Source organism: Salarias fasciatus, chromosome 2 (genome assembly GCF_902148845.1).
Source record: "Salarias fasciatus chromosome 2, fSalaFa1.1, whole genome shotgun sequence".
NCBI classification, from domain to species: Eukaryota; Metazoa; Chordata; class Actinopteri; order Blenniiformes; family Blenniidae; genus Salarias; species Salarias fasciatus.
In genome coordinates, this window is record NC_043746.1 from 9,491,979 (window position 1) to 9,509,676 (window position 17,698).

General features: G+C 42.4%; 3 protein-coding genes across 3 annotated transcripts in view; all 3 read left to right on the forward strand.

The window, feature by feature from the left end:
• Nucleotides 1-630: 630 nt before the first annotated feature.
• On the forward strand, nt 631-7,837 carry LOC115399849 (cationic amino acid transporter 2). Its single transcript, XM_030107481.1, has 12 exons — nt 631-684; nt 2,377-2,750; nt 3,253-3,408; nt 3,490-3,655; nt 3,785-3,921; nt 4,819-5,041; nt 5,828-5,964; nt 6,054-6,156; nt 6,265-6,401; nt 6,480-6,646; nt 6,735-6,843; nt 6,933-7,837. The coding sequence occupies exons 1-12, from the start codon at nt 668-670 to the stop codon at nt 7,061-7,063; spliced, it is 1,857 nt and encodes a 618-aa protein (XP_029963341.1). The 5' UTR covers nt 631-667; the 3' UTR covers nt 7,064-7,837.
• Nucleotides 1,428-17,698, forward strand: part of n4bp3 (NEDD4 binding protein 3) — a 36,712-nt gene continuing 20,441 nt past the window's right edge. Inside the window, exons 1-2 of the mRNA XM_030107429.1 lie at nt 1,428-1,437; nt 16,808-16,856. The gene's annotated coding sequence lies outside the window, so the exon portion shown is untranslated. The remainder of the gene's footprint in view (nt 1,438-16,807; nt 16,857-17,698) is intronic.
• Nucleotides 8,809-11,881, forward strand: LOC115399847 (platelet-derived growth factor receptor-like protein). Its single transcript, XM_030107467.1, has 7 exons — nt 8,809-9,040; nt 9,287-9,435; nt 9,516-9,658; nt 9,738-9,889; nt 9,992-10,285; nt 10,666-10,805; nt 11,476-11,881. Exons 1-7 carry the CDS (start codon nt 8,959-8,961, stop codon nt 11,698-11,700), a joined length of 1,185 nt encoding a protein of 394 aa, XP_029963327.1. The 5' UTR covers nt 8,809-8,958; the 3' UTR covers nt 11,701-11,881.

The window sequence follows — 17,698 nt, forward strand, 5'->3', positions numbered from 1 at the left end:
AATATATTTTGGTTTTCGTTTTTTTTTTTTTTTTTTTTTTTTTTTTTTTCCAAAAAACATGACAAGCTTCTCCTGTTTGAAAGTTGTGCAACTGAGAATATACTGCTTGAGTGTAAGTCCTTGAAAATCTAATGCTAAAACAAAACTCTGTGCAAGTAAGTATTCAAACATATGTTGATGTTTTTTTCTCCAGATATGTATATATCTGTTGCAGAACATACTCAGTACTTATCATAGTAACAAACTAATGGTTCATGTTTTCCCATATGATTCCAAAGTGTATTTATTTTGATAAATGAGGTTGTTTTCTCTGGAGTTTCACACATGTGCAACATATTCAGAAACTCTGGAGTAAAAACTTGTGAAAACAAAATCACAAATGAAGTGAGCACAAAAGCTCATTTTTCACACAGTGAATGAGATTTGCTGTTCGCTGCTCTCACTTCATGTCATAATGACCACATTATGATTCCAACTGCTCTGAGTGAGAAAGGCCACTTTGTGAGTAATTCCATAGAGTGGGAGGGTCACACAGGCCAGTGCGGTGTGAGTGTGTGTGCGTGTGTGTGTATCGCCATAAAAATCACTGTTTCTTCTTCACTCAAGTCATCTTCATGGATATTTTTGTTACACTGACCTGTTCCAGTCACCATCTACAGTATTTCTCATGGGATTAATGACAAGGTAAAGAAACTGTCTCTACATGGGGCGGGGCAACGTCAATCTGGGGTCAAATCCCTGACCTCTTCCATTAATCAAATCATTATACGGCAGAATGGTATTTGAGATGTAGTTTATACAATCAAAGTCCATAACTAACTATAATTAATGATGTTAAAGGTGCTGTAGGCAGGATTTTGCTAATCAACGCTAATTTTTCTGTGTTTTCTTTGAATTAAATGTTAGAGTATCCATTGATAATCCTTTAGGGGTGTAGCATAATTGCACTACCGCGAGGGCGCAGCGTTTCCATCTGTATCTGTTCTGAGCTGAAAACGAATCTCGAAAGCTCCAGGTATCTTTGACCAATCAGAAGAGGCCATCTTGCTTAGGTAACCCTACGCAAGATGGCGGAGATGCGGAATCCTGCCTACAGCACCTTTAACTAATCATTATTAATCATTAAACTGTAATCACGTGCAGTAGTAGATACAAGAAATGGTATCATGGCTGGTGAGATGTTCAGATAGGGAGTCCGGGTCTAAGTGTGGTCAAAGGTCCTTCGAACTCACCTCCTGCTTACTGCGGCAGATGCCAGGAGGGATTAGGTGAGCTGAATTCCCCAGATGGGAGAAGAAAAGGAGAACGTTTCCTCTAAAATAACCATGAAAGCTGCTTTGCCCTCTTCACTTTTCATACTCTCTTGGATTTTGGTCATAGCTGAACTGACACCTTCAGGCTGAGATGGCTTCACGGCTCCTGTGGGGCTGCAAGAAAGTTCCCCCTCAAATATTAAAATTGTTTCTGTTTTATTTCTTTTATGCTCTCTGCTTTAGGCAGGATTTTCCATCAGTAAAAGGGTTTCTGCACAATATACGAAGATAAAATAGAGAAAATGCAACACTAAGGTTGTTTAATTAATATTTCTCCTGCCATTTTAATTGAGAAAATGGATTACAAATAAAGGTTTTGCTTTTTTGTACGGTGAGGTGAGAGTGTAAATATAAATATATGTATTTTTACCGGTGCTGCATAAGTCATGCGTCCGGAAGTTATTGTATAAGGAAAGGCAGGCGGAGTAAAGTGCAATCTGTTGTGTTCTGTACTGGCAGTGAGAAATCCAGACATCAGCACTATCATATCAGGCGGTGATAACAAGGTCATATATAAAAAATAATGTGATAAAGGACAGAGACGGATACTCCTCACTCCTTCTTTCAAGCACACCTGTAAGGCAGGATATCTCACAGAAACAGGTAAGGTGAACGGATTTCCTTTCTTTCAATTTTGTGACAAATTAGTGAGACAAGCTTTTATTATTATTATTATTTTTTTTTTTTTTTTTTTTACAAAGTCAGACAGTTATTCTTAAAAAGAAAAAAAATCTTTATAAGTTACTTGAATTCCACTTGATTTTGAATACTTCTGGTCTAATTAAACTGATTCCCAACTGTATATTTCTGGAAACAAATGTTTCTGTTCTACACAATTTGTAACAAACTGTTTTCTCAACACAAGGTGCTCAGTGTGGGGCGACCTGACAATTATTCACTGACATATTCGCTGATGTGCCTTTCCTTCCCTTCCCTTCCCCTCCCCTCTCCCCTCACTGTTTCTTCCACTGACTCCGTCTTTGTCGACAACACCGAACTGCACTCCCACCTGCCTCTTCATATATAATTCCCCTCGTCTCTCCATCCCGGGCTAAACTCCCAGAAGCATGCCGTGCGGCTGGATGAAATCCTTCCTGGTGAGCTTGTCTCGCAGGAAGCCCCTGGAGCCTGACGGGGAGGAATCCACCTTCAACCGATGCCTGACCACGCTGGACCTGGTGGCCCTGGGTGTGGGCAGCACCCTGGGAGCCGGGGTCTACGTCCTCTCTGGAGAGGTGGCCAGAGACACAGCTGGACCCAGCATCATCATTTCCTTCTTCATCGCAGCAGTGGCTTCTATTTTTGCCGGTCTGTGCTATGCAGAGTTTGGGTCCCGGGTTCCTAAAACAGGCTCGGCGTACCTGTACAGCTATGTGACCATTGGAGAGCTGCTGGCTTTTATCACTGGCTGGAATCTGGTGCTCTCCTACGTCATAGGCAAGTGTGATAGACTCGCTTTGTTTTCCAGCACAACAGATTATTCCGTCTGCAATTCAGGGAGTTTTAATTGTGAATGAGTGTTATTGGAACCAGTGCTGATATTAGTCTGGCTGTCATGTGTAAAGATATACAGCAAGTCAGAACCACTTCAGTGTATATCCTGTGAGGTTTAACGGCATGATTGATCTTTTTTTTAAGCAAAAACCTCTGAATTTCATAATAGATGAGCCATGAACATGAGGCTGTTAAACATTGGCTGTTCACCTGCTGTGTAAGGGGAAGTTAGAAAGCGACATGGAATATTGTATGTTATCTTTTTTTTTGTTTAGTTTACACAGCTTGTTAAATTCTTGTCTCAAAAACATGATTGTGGTTCCAAATAACAGAGTCGTAAAGTATGGAGTAAATGTACCGATCGGTGCTGTTATCAGTTTATGGCTGCAGTTAAAAACTGAGTCACAGATTGTTTTATGGCAAATTTCACTTGCTCTCTGCTCAGGGACATCCAGCGTTGCACTGGCATGGAGCGGGACATTCGATGACCTGATCGGGGGCGTCATCTCCAATTACTTTCAGGAAAACGCGCCAATGGGCCTCGATGGCTTGGCGCCTTACCCAGATGTCTTTGCGGCCGGTCTCATCATGCTACTCTCATGTAAAGTCACTTAAACTGACGTTCTTGAAGGGATAGGTGCACAAAACACGAAGATAAACATCTATCATGTTTTCCTTGAAGGCGTGCTGGCATTTGGAGTCAAAGAGTCGACGACCATCAACAAGATCTTTACAGCAGTCAACATCTTGGTGCTGCTGTTCGTGACCATCTCTGGGTTCATCCAAGGAGACATCGCCAACTGGCAAATCAGTGAGGAATCTCTGCTCAACGCCACGGTAGAAGCAAAGTAATGTCACACGGCAACATACCACTGTGTGTAAAAATGCCCTGTATTACAGAAAGACATTAGTGTTAGTGTTCCTGTTATCAGGCTGTGAAACATTACAAGGTCAAAATTTCTCTCTCCCTGATACAGCAACCTCAGCTCCATTGTTAATGTAACAAGTGCCTTCGGACAGGGTGGATTTTTCCCTTATGGGTTCAGTGGGACCCTGGCAGGAGCCGCAACATGCTTTTACGCCTTTGTGGGATTTGACTGCATTGCTACAACAGGTGAGAGGAACACCAAACTTATGTGTAGATTTTAAAAAGACTTTTTTTTTTTCTCCTTTTTTTGGGTGGGTGGGCGGGGGCTCTAAAATTTTAGTATTGTTTGATTATAGCAATCTCTAGATTTGGACAGAAACGTGTGAATGTTCCTCTAATGAAATGTTGCTAGAGCATTTTATACAGCAGCATCACACACATTAAATTCTTGGTAGTTTAATTATTTACTTGCAGTTTTCAAAAACTGGATGTTTTAACAGGTTTTAATTCATCTCACTTTTATTTCTATCACATTCATTACATACCCATGGTGGTATTGTTTTTTACATCACAAAAGCTTATCAAGAAAATCAAACAATGGCATATGTTTGAGAGTTGGTTGACTGCTAAAAGTTCTGTTCGGAACGTTGTTGTCTCATTAGGACATTTTTGTCTTCAAGACAAGTTTTGTTTGTTTGACCAGCTGATCAGTAGAGGCTAGTTTTATATAAGTGAATAGATATATGTGTGTCATCTGCATAGTAATTTACCTACACTGACCATGGATAAAGTGAAATATTTGGGTCCTTACAGAGAACCCTGTGGAACTCCATGCCTCAGTTCAGTCTGAGCTGCACTGTCACTGGTTTTCATTACCGTTAACCATTAAAGGTCCTCAGAGATGTGACTTTTTCAGCCAAGCTAGAGAGCTGAAGTGAAACCAGAGGTTGTTTTCAGTTTCTTCCAATAAGAACAAATAGTAAGCAGCTCTCACTTTGAAAAAACCTTTTTATATTGGTTGACCAATTTTTTTTTCCATGCAAGATGAAAGGTTACATTCAATTTCTGTCTCCAGTTTTTGGTTCTGACTTCTTCAGTAATTTCATCCAAGCATCACTTGCTCCTTTATTTTCTTCTTTGTAGGTGAGGAGGTCAAGAACCCCCAGAAATCGGTTCCTATAGGCATCGTGGTCTCCCTGCTCATCTGTTTCGTGGCATACTTTGCTGTGTCTGCCGCGCTCACCCTGATGATGCCCTACTATATGCTCAATGAAAAAAGTCCACTTCCTGTGGCCTTTGACTATGTCGGATGGGGTCCTGCCAAATATGTGGTGGCTGTGGGTTCGCTGTGCGCTCTCTCCACCAGGTACAAAACCCATGAGCAAGACAGTAGCATGCAAAACCAACACACCATTGTGCACCAGTTTGGATTTGGACAGCTGATCACACATTAATTTAAATATAATGTTTCTTCAGAGTACTTATATTTTAATGTGACCAAGCTTAATTCATGCAAATGCTTTACTTTACTTATAAAAACCTTCCAGGTGATGAAATATTTAAGGTAAATCCATTCTTTTGTCAGTCTCATATTTTGTGTAATGTAGGGCTACATCACTGAAAGTCGATCACAAATGAACAAGTGGACATCCAAAAGTAGTTTCTGATGCATTAACAGAGCTGTAGCATGCATCTCATTACATAATCTCTCATCATTTACAATCTCTGGTATCATATCACTCTGTCAATAAAATATTCCACACTGTTTACCCAAGAAAAACATAAAACAGAATCTGAAAAGCAATTTGAGGCTGTAACATGATAAAAACCAGCAGGGGAACCGAGCCTAAGTGTAGATTATCCTAGTAAGATAAAGGTGAGTGTGTTCTAAAATGCAACTTTTTGTCAGATAAGTGAAGCACAGGCACCGATTAACGTGTTCACAAACATCTGAATAGGTTGTTATTTTTCCAATTAAAACTCATAATTGTTTTTTGGACGGATCATATTATTAACATTTAGAATGAAAGTTATATTTCATCTTGTCACACGACGCACCATTTTAACGAAAAGCAGGACAAAGAGAGAACTAACTAACTAACACCTCTCGTACGAAGACTGACCTTGTTGTTGTTGGAATGTCTGCTTTCAGCTTGCTTGGCTCCATGTTCCCGATGCCTCGGGTACTCTTCGCCATGGCGAGAGATGGGCTGCTTTTCCATCCTTTGACCAAAGTCACTTCCAAGGGAAGTCCGGCTGTAGCTACAATAGCGTCTGGAACTGTGGCAGGTACGGTGTCTCCAGCTGTTCACCTGGTTCCTCATACATGAGGTGAAAGTGAAGAGCTGAATAAAACTTTTTTTTATTTTAATCTTCAGCAATCATGGCTCTTCTGTTTGATCTGGAGGCCTTGGTGGAAATGATGTCCATCGGTACTCTGTTTGCTTACACACTGGTGGCCATTTGCATCCTGATACTCAGGTATGCTGATTTGGTTCAATTCACTTCATCTTCAGTGTTGTAAAAGTCTGGATCTTTTTCTTTTCCAAATGTTTCCTTTCTTTGTTTTCTTCTCTTTCCTTTTTGAAGGTACCAGGAGGGTCCATCTCAAGAAAAAACAGACCTAAAGGCCGAAGTACCGAAATCTAAATTCAGCTTATTCAAACCTCCATCAACTCCCAATTCAACCACCTCACTGACAGTCACAATCCTGACCGTGTCTTCTGGTACGTGCTGAGAAGTGCAACGGACGCTTCCATAGCTTTCTGCACGGTAAACACTTTCAATCTTTCCTCCCTCTGCAGTTGTGTGGGTGTTGGCTTTGTGCATCCTTCTGACTTTTGCCATCACCGCTCTGGGAAACTTGGAGGCGTGGTGTGTGGCTCTTGTCTGCATCTTTGGGGTCATCATTTTGCTCCACATTTTCATCATCTGGAGACACCCACAGAATCCCACCAAGGCTTCCTTTATGGTATCTGTTAATCTAATCATTCTGGTAATTTCCTTCAGTTGCGATTGAATTAAATACCCTCACACGTTGTTAATCTCTCTCTTCACAGGTACCCTTACTGCCTGCTTTGCCTATAGTCAGTACTCTCATCAATGTGTACTTGATGGTGCAGCTGGGTGGAGACACTTGGGTACGATACGCCGTCTGGATGGCAGTGGGTAAGACCATTTCCAACTCAAAGTCTTAACAGCCTATGATCAAGTTAAGTGCTGAATTTTAAGTGATCTTCTTCTTCTTCACACTGCAGGACTGGCTATCTATTTTGCTTATGGAATCCATTTCAGTGTCCAGCGGAAGCGCCTGCAAACCAACCACATGAAGATTGAAACCATAAGCAACAAATCAGACAAGCACATAATCAGTGAAGAGCGGTTCTGAGCTCAGATGATGCCAGGATGTATATAGACTGACGCCTTATTGTGAATTTCACAGTGTAACTCCTGTTTTATGTGGACCTCTGCTCAGCACTGTTCAATATCGGAGGATCAGTGAGGAAACAGCAGCACAGATGTAATAAGAAATGGACCAATGATAAATTTATATTCTTATGTTCCATTTTTTACGCACTTCTGGAATTTTTTGTATTCAAATGTTCTTATTTCAAACGGATTATTTTGCTGTTAACTGTTATGGGCGGTAAAATGCATTGTTGCAGGAAGAAGCTCAGAGTTAAAGTGGAAGTCAGTGATAACAGCAGTTGTTCTAACTTGTGGCACCGAACTACAACCTGCCAGTTTGTTTCATAAATCACTGTGCAAGCACTGAGGTGCTTCCTTAACAATCTGCAAACCTTTAATATGTACAGGGAACTTTTTGATTTCTGTGAAAGCTGTGAGAGAAGAGGGAGAACATACTCAAAATGAAACATTCCTCCTGTGTTCACCTGGATCCTCTAAATCTACTCAGTAACGTGTAAATGATCAAAAATGTAATTACCTGAAATAACAAGTTTACATTTTTATATCAACTGTTAAATATATCTATAATTTAATTTTGCAGAATTTTAATAAAGATTACAAAATGTTTTTACATTTAAATTGAAAGCAGTCTTCTGAGGATGCTGCAAAATGTAGATATGGTGAAACTTTTTCGTGGAATATTGCTGTTGTTAACCTGTTTGAACTTTGCTGTATTAATTGTTCCTTGCTCGTGTGTGTGTGTAAATACAAAACATGTACAAATGTGCTTATTGTAGTGCTGTGAAAGTATACTTTAAATAAAATGAAAATTGTTCACATTATTGCAATCTTGAGGTTTTCTGTTGAGTAACAAGAGAAACGGCTGATACTGCGGTTTGGTACCACATGCAATCTCTACAATCGGAAATGCCCCCGTCCCCAGAATTTACAGAGAACAGAAAGGCCTTTCAAGGCAGCTTATCTTTGTTATGTTCACAATCAGAGGCTTAACTGCTCAATCAGAAGATATTTGCATTGTTCCCACTGGATATGGGGTCTCGTGATCTGAACTGTTTTCTGCTGGGAAGAAAATTCACAATGGATAGTTTTGTCAATGCAGTAAAGTTGAATTTTTCTCTCAGACAGCTTTATAAGCTGTTCACTACATTGTAGTTTTAAAAAAATCAGTAAAGTCAGTATTTTTTTTAAGTTTTTAGGAGCGTATTGAAATACACAACCATCCATTCTGACAGAGATTTGTCTGCCATGGGGTAACTGGAAGTTGTATTTGAGAGCTGGAGCCCAACATACACAGGGAGAACATGCACACTATTTACAAAATAAGCTCTAAAGCCCAGATTCTAACAAAAAACATTCTTGATTTTAGACATGAACGCAAACTGCTGTCCTGTTCTGAAAGTGAACTCAATGTCCTTCTTTTTCTTTTTTTAATAGAAAGGCAGTTTGAGTAGAACACATACTTTACAGGGTACCTAATGCCATCAAGAAGCTAATTTTCTCAGCTCTTTGTCGGCGGCGTTTGTCAGGGTCAGACTCAAACTGCGAGCACGCTTCCAGTCCAGCAGCTAAGCAAACAGGCTGTGTGATCCCAGGTGGAGGGGCCTCAGTCCCTGGACCCTCATTGGTGCAGACAGGCTTGAAAGCCTCCATTGAGCCAGTCTGGAGGAATTTGGGGTACTAATGCCACTCTGGAGGAGGAGGAGGAGGAATTTGTGTGATTTTGGTAAACAGCTGACTGCTCACTTTGCGACTCTCCTCCACTTCTCTCTTCTGCCTTCCCTCATTTGACTCTCTGCAGCGTGGACCGTGGGTCAAACTGTATGAACTCACAGCGATTTGATAATCCGCCCTGTAATGCCTCTGGTAAGCTCGTCCGGATGGAGGTGGAGGCTGGTACTCAGCACTCTTCTCGTATGTGCTCTAATCTTCGAGTTAGGTGAGTGGTTGTTTTCTCTTTCCGTGTGTTTTTGTGAATTCAAAATGGAGAGCTGCTTTCAGTGTTTGCAAGCTTATGATGCATCATATGCAATGTTGGGAAAGTAATGTATTACTTGATGTGGCCAGTGTTATGCAATTATTGACTCTAATACATTACTTGTAAGTAATATATTAGCACTGGCCAGTAATATATTACTTTCCCAGTGTTGATCTGATGTTCTGTATGTTGAATAATGTTAAAAAGATGCCCAGGAGCAGAGGGGCACACGAAGAACAGCGCCAAAGCAAAGCAAACCCAAACTTGGGAAAGCAACAAATAAAGGGCCCCGAGCAGCAACGACCAAACCGAAGACCAAAGCTGCTCCTGCCCAGGCGCCGGCTGTCCTCACACAGGTTACGTTACATCAAACACACACTGGGTGAGGTAAACATGGGAGCGTTTGTGATTTGACGAATGATTGTGTGAAACGCAGGTGGTAAACAGAGGGAAGTTCAAGAAGGTGGGAGAGACCCTAAGTGTGCCGACGGGTGGGACTCTGGAGCTGAGGTGCAGGGGAAAACCTGTGCAGTGGGCCGTCCCTCCGTACCTGGAGGAGGAGGACGACGGCAGGCTGAGGTGGGATACTATAAACCATTGTTGAGCTATTTATCACTCATATCTGGTTAGTATTATTATGATTATTTTGTCTCTGCAGGATCGTCCAACATGAGCGATATGGAGCTCTGACGTTGGTCAACAGCACTGGAGCAGACACAGGAGAGTACACCTGTTATCCCATGTACTGTGAAGATACTGACTGCAGGAAGGAGTACAACAAAGCTGTGAAAGTCTTTGTCTTTTTTCCAGGTATGAGGACCAAACTTTTATACATATTTTTCCAATCATATCACCTTGACAGATATGCTTTATGGTAATCTTATCAATAACTGTCCCATCTCCTCGCTGCAGACCCGCAAGAACTATTTGTTCCATCGTCTGACTACTACGAGGTGATTCAGCTGAGGACCAACTGGCCGACGGTCCTCCCCTGTCAGGTGACGTCGCCCGAGGCCGAGGTGACCCTGCACCGGGAGTTTCCCCCGGTGGAGGTGGCCGTGGACGGCACGGAGATCTCCTTCGACGTGAAGAAGGGCTTCACCATCCACCGGCCGCGGCCCCATCACGCTGGAGCTCTGTACTGCGTGGCCAGTCTGGGAGCGCTGAGGCAGAGCTCCACCAAGTACATGCTCATTTATGTCAACTGTGAGTGGCGCCGAACAACGTGCAACAAGGCTGACGATTTAGATCTCTTCAGGATGTCAATGCCGTTTCAAAATAGTTTTCATTAAATCTTCATACGTGTCCAAGAGAATACATCAGTTTTAGATTCTACACGTTTGGTATTTTCAATGATTAGCTAAATTAATCTGAGAAAATCATCTGTGATGCCTTGATTATTATTTTTATTGACAGTTTTCTTGAGGATTCCAATGCCAGACATTCATCTGTGCCAAGTTTTTCTGTAGCGAGCTAATTTCACAGCACCAGTCACTACTAGGATTGATAAATGGATAACAAATTAACTCATTCCCGAGTGTCTGTGAAGTTTTGTTAATGTGCTTCTCGTCCATCTTCTCCGCCAGACCCCATGGCTCCTCCTGCGCCAGTCATCCAGGCTTCATCGAGCTCAGTAACTGTTGGGGAAAACCTGCGTGTGAGCTGCACAGTGATGGGAGAGCAGAACGTGGCGATAGACTTCACCTGGGAGTATCCAGGACAGCAGGTCAGGGACAATCAACACATTTTGCTTCAGTTTTTAGATTCACCTCCCTGTTTTTTCAGGCTCCCGTGTAGACACCACTTTCCAAGAGATAGCAGCTGTAATGACTGTGGCTTTTATTCTGTTTCATGTTCTTGCATGGATTTTAAAATCTTCAAAATCTCCAAATCACTGTTATGAGATGTTTTATTCTCTCTAATTTAGAGTTTTAAGAGGAAATAAGCTGAAAGACACCAAGGACATCTCTGATCTACTGTTATCCAAAAACATGAGATACTTCACCCATTTACAAAAAGAAAACGAAATTCTAGTGGCGGCTTAATTTAGATTTGACCAAATCACCTATTAATGGTTTACAGAGTTAAAATAGGAAAGGTTGTATGCTGTATATCTTTCCTGATGTAACTCTCAGTGGGATTTAACCCTGAGCTTCCAGTCACACTGCTTCACCCTTAAAGGTCTTAGCCAGCTGACTAATGATCAACATACATTCAACCTATGGACCTATAAACCACTTCCTGTTTTCTTTTCTTCTTTTTAAAGAAAAAAGCCTTGGAGGAATGGTGACCTGTGAATAATTATTAATCCCTTATGTAAGCAGGAAGCCTGAGCTCTTACTGTAAACAGGGAGCTGCGCCCTGCTGTCTGAACCGAGTCCCTGTGCTGGTTGCAGATCGGGAGGCCTCCGTACACTCAGGAGAGCGCCGGTCCCGTCAGTGGAGGAGCGGCTCAGCAGCAGTCTCAGTCGGTTCTCCTGGTGGACGAAGTGAGAGACGTGGACCAGGGAACCTACACCTGCACCGCCCACAACCTACAAGGAGCCAAATCTGTGTCCGCCACCGTTAAAGTTATACCAAAAGCCAAAGTTATCCCAAAAGCCAAACCAAAGAAGCCTTAAGTGGAAATTAACACCGTAGTTAGCTTCGTGAGAGGATTTATTAGTGGGTTGGAACACCAAAGAAAACATCCTTCTCTTTTTTGCTGCTGTGAATGATGAACGAGCACTGCACCGTTACTACTCCATTTGGTTGTTTAGATGATTGAATGTACATTGTTTAGTCTTGTATAATAAAACTTTTCTGTACAAATCACTGCATTTTGTTCTCTTATTTAAAACTGTTGGAGAAACAGTGGATTTCTGATGAATACTTTTGGCTATTGTCACATATTTGGACGATAAGGTTTTCTGTCCTGCAAAACACTGAAGTGATAAAGTAAATACATCCTCGGCCTCATGCTCTGTACAGAGATATACATTCATGTGGATGTTTTTGTCTAATTTGTATCTGGCCTGCCAGCAGGTTCACACACCAATAAAGAAATGTTTTTGTTTAAAAATGTGAAATAATTCAATATGATCAATCCTGCAGAGGTGTGCCGTTAGCTCTCCAGTCTGCACTTTCCTTTTGCTCTTCTACATACCTGTCACATTCAGCTCAACAAACAAGGACCGGCAGCAGAATGCCGTCAGAACGGCCAAAATCTGCCGGCTGCAAGGAGTGAGAGAAAATGGCTGAAAAGGTCAAATTCAGTGAGAAAAAAAAATAACAAGAAGCCTCCCACACTCACTCCACCAGCTTACATTCCTCTGCAGAACCAGTACGATCCCTCGGTTCTGAATGAAATGTGCTATAACACAGACTGGTCAGAACTCTGGGAAGCTAATCATGCAACACACAGACCCAAACCGCTTCGTTTACCATACCGGTGGTGGCGCGATCGAAAGCCTATCAGTAGGAATAAACATACAGTTAGATTTTAATTTTCACTGTGATGATCTAGATTTGATTTGATAAAAGCTCTTCTGAACATCTATGAGAAATATGGACTTTTCCAGTCTGTTTCACACATTTTAGACCCGCTTATTTCCAAAGGTTTAAACAATTCTGAGGTTTTGTTGAAGGATGTTTCCATTTCTGATCATTACTTTGGTTCATTTAAAGTCTCACTTGAAACAGAGTTGATCAGAAAACGTTACACTGATGAAAACACTTGAACTTTCTTTGCCCAGACGGTCACTCACATGTCAGCTCTGCCTTTGAGCTCCTATCACTGGCCTTCTAGATAACACCAGCTCTCAAGTTATAAACGTCATTGATACCATCGCCGCAGTCAGAACTAAGGAGAAAAGCCCCATGAAGGAATGATTAGCAAAAGTCCCCCCAAAAGGGATGAACTTGAATAAGAATGCAACTCAGATTAATTTGTAGACTAACGTGCAGAATCCTGTTGTTCTCATGAGGAGGTTTACTAAGAGTTCCAAGAGTTATAAGGTGAAGCAGCTTCCAGTCCCTTCACTCCTGGGATCAAAATGTTGGCACACTCACTTTTTTTTTTAATCCAGCAGCAACACTGATATTTGCTCAGGTTTCCCTTCAGACTTCATATCAATGAACTTGCTTTGACTTGCCCTTTTTCTTCTTTGAGAAGAAGTCACTTCATCATGGTCAAAAGGGAAATTGAGCAATGCACTGTGTAGAAGGAAGAGAAACAAGTACAAACCACCATTTTCAAGCAGGATCATGACTGCCTGCTGCCACAGCGCCGCCTAGTGGTGTGACTGTGTACCACAGTACCAGTTTAACATGAACACACTCGACAATACATTTCATTTCAACAGAACATTTCATTGACAATATTCTGAATTTCAATCTTAACTATCAGGGTCATCAGAACTGTGTTTCAGGTGGAGTTTATCTTTCACCTTTGATCCTTAATCGTGCGCTCAAAATGAACACCAGAGTGCAAAACTCACTAATCACTGTGACTCCTTCATGGAGCGTGAAGGATGGGTGACAACCAACTGAGCCATAAACAGCCGAGGTGAACTTCAGTCATGAAGCCAACAGTCAGTGTGGGTCAAGATGCCGTGACGGGCTATGTTAATGAAGAAGGGCACTACCCTCAATTACCCAATGCTGAATAAAGGGTGACACAACAGTCAACACTGGCACTAAAATTACACAGGCAAAATCCAAGTCAGCAATAAAACATGTTGTAAACAGCAATCAGCACTTTGGCTTGGCTTCAATTGTTGAACTGCGATGACCCCAGGAAACACGTACAGGAGTGTGAGCAAAGCTTTCACACCTGCAATTCTGTCACCTCTCACCAGCTCAGCTAATCTCTTCCAAGTTGATAAATACAGTCCTCCTCATCGGCCAGTTGAACTGAACATTGCTTCTATTTATGACAGACACATAGCAGTTGTGTACACTGCGGACTTCATGTACAACTCAGCCAGCTGTCACCTGCAGAAGTTCTCTGATGACTGTGCGATCGTTGGGCTCGTCTAAAATGAAGACGATCGAGAGTACAGAGGACTGATCCAGAACTTTGTGGACTGGTGCCAGTAGAACTGCCTCCAAATCAACTCTGGAAAGACCAAAGAGTTGGTGGTGGATTTCCGCAGGTGCTGTCACAAACCCCCAACACCGGTGAACATCCAGGGCAGGGACACCGAAAGAGTGGACTCATACAAATTCCTGGGTGTTCACCTCAATAATAAACTGGATTGGTCAGACCACAGCAAGGCGGTCTACAAGAAAGGCCAGAGCAGACTCTATCCGCTCAGGAGGCTGAGGTCTTTTGGGGTGCAGAGGCCGCTCTTGAAGACTTTCTATGACTCTGTGGTGGCTTCAGCCATTTTCTATGGAGTGGTCTGGTGGGGCAGGAGGAAGCTTGATCGACTGATCAAGAAGGCCAGCTCTGTCCTGGGGCGTCCACTGGACCCAGTGGGGGTGGTGGGAGAAAGGAGGATGTTAGCAAATCCAACACCCCTGGACAGAGTCTTCCACCCCATGCAGGACACCCTGAGGGCCCTGGAGAGCTGTGTGAGTGACAGGCTGCGTCACCCCAGGTGTGTGAAGGAGCGTTACCGCAGGTCCTTCCTCCCTGCTGCCATCAGACTATACAACCAGCACTGCTCCAACTCGACAAAACACACACACCACACTTACTCTCATATATGTCAAGAAAATCGGCACCTTAATTTTATCGTGTGCAATCATCACCCATTCAGCTTGTGAAACTGCTGTGTATTGTGAAACTCCTGCATAGCCTATATATTTTTGTTTCTCACGTTTTTCTATTATATTGTACATATGTGTCTGTCTTAAATGTTTATTTGAATTATATCTAATTTATATCTGTTATTATATTGTACATATGTGTCTGTCTGTCTGTCTTAAATGTATATTTAACTTACATCAGTTATTATTATGTATACATATGTGTCCGTCTTGAACATACAGTATATCTTAATTATATCTCACTTATATCTGCTATTGTGTATCTGTTATTTATTTAATTATATATAAGTTACTTAATTATATCTGTTTTAAATTTGTATTTAAATTATATTAAATTATTTTTTATTTGATTATATTTAATATTCAATTATGTCAGTCAGTTTATATCTGTTATTTAATTACATCTATCCTAAATTTATATTGAAATTATACTGGTATTTAACTTTTCTATGTATGGTTGGGCTTTGTAATTTTTCACATTTCTTTTCTACGCTGTCCTGCTGTAACCCTGAAATTTCCTCCTGTGGGACAAACAAAGGACTTTCAATTCATTTCGATTCGATTCAATTCAATTCAATTCAATTCAATCTGTTCAGCTGGCATGAAAAGTATTTGTTTTTCATTAGTGCATCTTTTGTAACATTTGCCTGTATTGCCATTCTTCCTAAATAGTTCTGATGGCTTTTTAATATCACTCTATACATTTTAACACCAAATATCTCTACTTTCTCATCCTTATTCTTGACAGTTATCCATACAGGAGCTTCAGCAGTTTTTAATCAATGTATTTAGGAGTAATCACATTAAATCCATCATGGCTAAATTCCCAAACCTCCTGTTCATGTTTCAAAGATAAAGTTTTAATAAAAGTTTTAAATGGAATTCAATGAGTTTTATATGAAGCATTTGGTTTGTTGGTTTGAGAAATAATGCAGCTTCTGACATGTTAACTCATAATCTTAGTAACTGGTAAAAGACAGCCAACGGGTTACCATCATATTAAAGGTATAGTGGACATTTTTTTCGAAAAGTCGAAGCCAAACGTCTACTCGCTTTTTGAAAAACGCGCATGCGCCAGACCATCCTACCTGCTCTACTGCTCCTCCCGAGGAAACGTCTATGAAATGTCGGAAGCGTGAGAGCGCGAGCTCCTCTTCCCCGGGCGTGCACGGCTCTGTTTACAGTTTCTGCAATCGGCCTCGCTCATGAAGCTTATTTTCCAAAACAGTTACAGTTTCATTATGTCAGACTCGCCATCAGTAAGTACCGTCTGAAACCGAAGCTCATGGGCTACATGAACACTCCGAATGCGCATGCGCAGATCACGGGAACGAGCGCGCTTGACGGCGTTACGTAAGCATTTCTCCAGAATTCATGAGCTAAGAATATCATGCTGAAAAGATCCCATATGGTCCTCAATTAAGATGTTATTATTTCAGTCAGCAGCACTATTCAGAACTAGTCAGTGGTTTCACAGGTGACAGTAGGAAAAGGGTTTGTATTTATTTATTTATTTTTGTTTCTAAGAGTTTTATCGATAATTTATGAACAAATCAAAACCGTCCCACGTAAAAAGAGGGAAAAGGGGGAACATTTACATATCTTTCACTCATATTAGATTTGTATGCCTGCATGGTCACACTGTGTGGATGTACTCGAATACAGAGAGTTTATGTACTCCAAATTAGTGTAATGAGTGTCTTCTTCCAGTGGTAATTAAAGAGTAATCCATAAGAGCACACCAAATGCACTGACTAGTTTTCCCGGTAGATGGCGCTATCTCCCCCTGGATGTGGAGTGTGTGTGTGTGTTGGGGGGTGTCCGGTCAGTGAGAGCCTCTTCAAACCTGAGAGAGGGAAAAGCCTCGGTCCTCGGTCAGTCTGCTCTGCTCTGCCTCTCTCTGCGCACCGTCAGCTGCTGCTGCTGCTGGAAACTTACCTTCCTCCTTCCTCCTTCCTCTTCCTCCGACAGGAGCCCCGGCTGCACCACACTCCCCCAGAAGATGTCCTGCACGCACAGCATGGTGAGCTTTGTTTTATTATTATCACTGTTTCGTGCACCGCTGCAGCAGCAGCAGCTGGACGTGCCAGTGCGCGTCCACGATGACAGCCTGCTGGTCAAAACTTCATGAGGGGAAGAAGAGACCTGACGATCAGCTCGGACTGTGCAGATTAGAAGTCTTTAAACTTAACGAGACAGTTTTCAGGGGTTAAATCAGGGTTAAGCCTAACAGCTCTGTGCATGTGCGTGCACGAGGGAGGACAGTATATGTATATTTTTGCCATGAATCAGTTGGCACTCTGCAGCTCCGGTGGTCTGCTGCTCCTCTCACACTCCAGCTCTCTTTTGATGCTCTGGAGTTTGTGGGGACAAAAGCCCCCTCTCTGAGTGTCTGTGTTTGTGTGTGGGAGTTGGGAGGGGTCTGATGGAGGTGGTGAGGGTTCTCCTGCTCAGTCTTGGGGACCGCTGGGCTGTCGTCGTGGAGACCAGAGGCCACAGGTGACCTCTGACCTGTGGGCTCGCGGAGCGTTGCAGGAGGAGCCCATTGAATGGGATTGTTCTGGGCGTCCGCTGACGCAAAGTGGAGTGAGCAGATCTGACAGCAGGGAGACAATAGATATGTGGGCTGCTGCTGGAGGCTGCGCCGTAACCAGCACTGTAATTCTGGATGAAATTACAGGGGGGGGGGACTCAGAGAGGTGACGGCGAGGTGACGCTGCCGGCTCTGCCAGTGCGAATGTGCTCATCGCTGCCTGACAATCACCATGATGGCTTAACTGTTGTTTAGAGCTGAAGTCATACACACACACACATACACACACTTCTCATCTCACCCATCCCACTGCGTGTTCTCGCAGAGGTGGC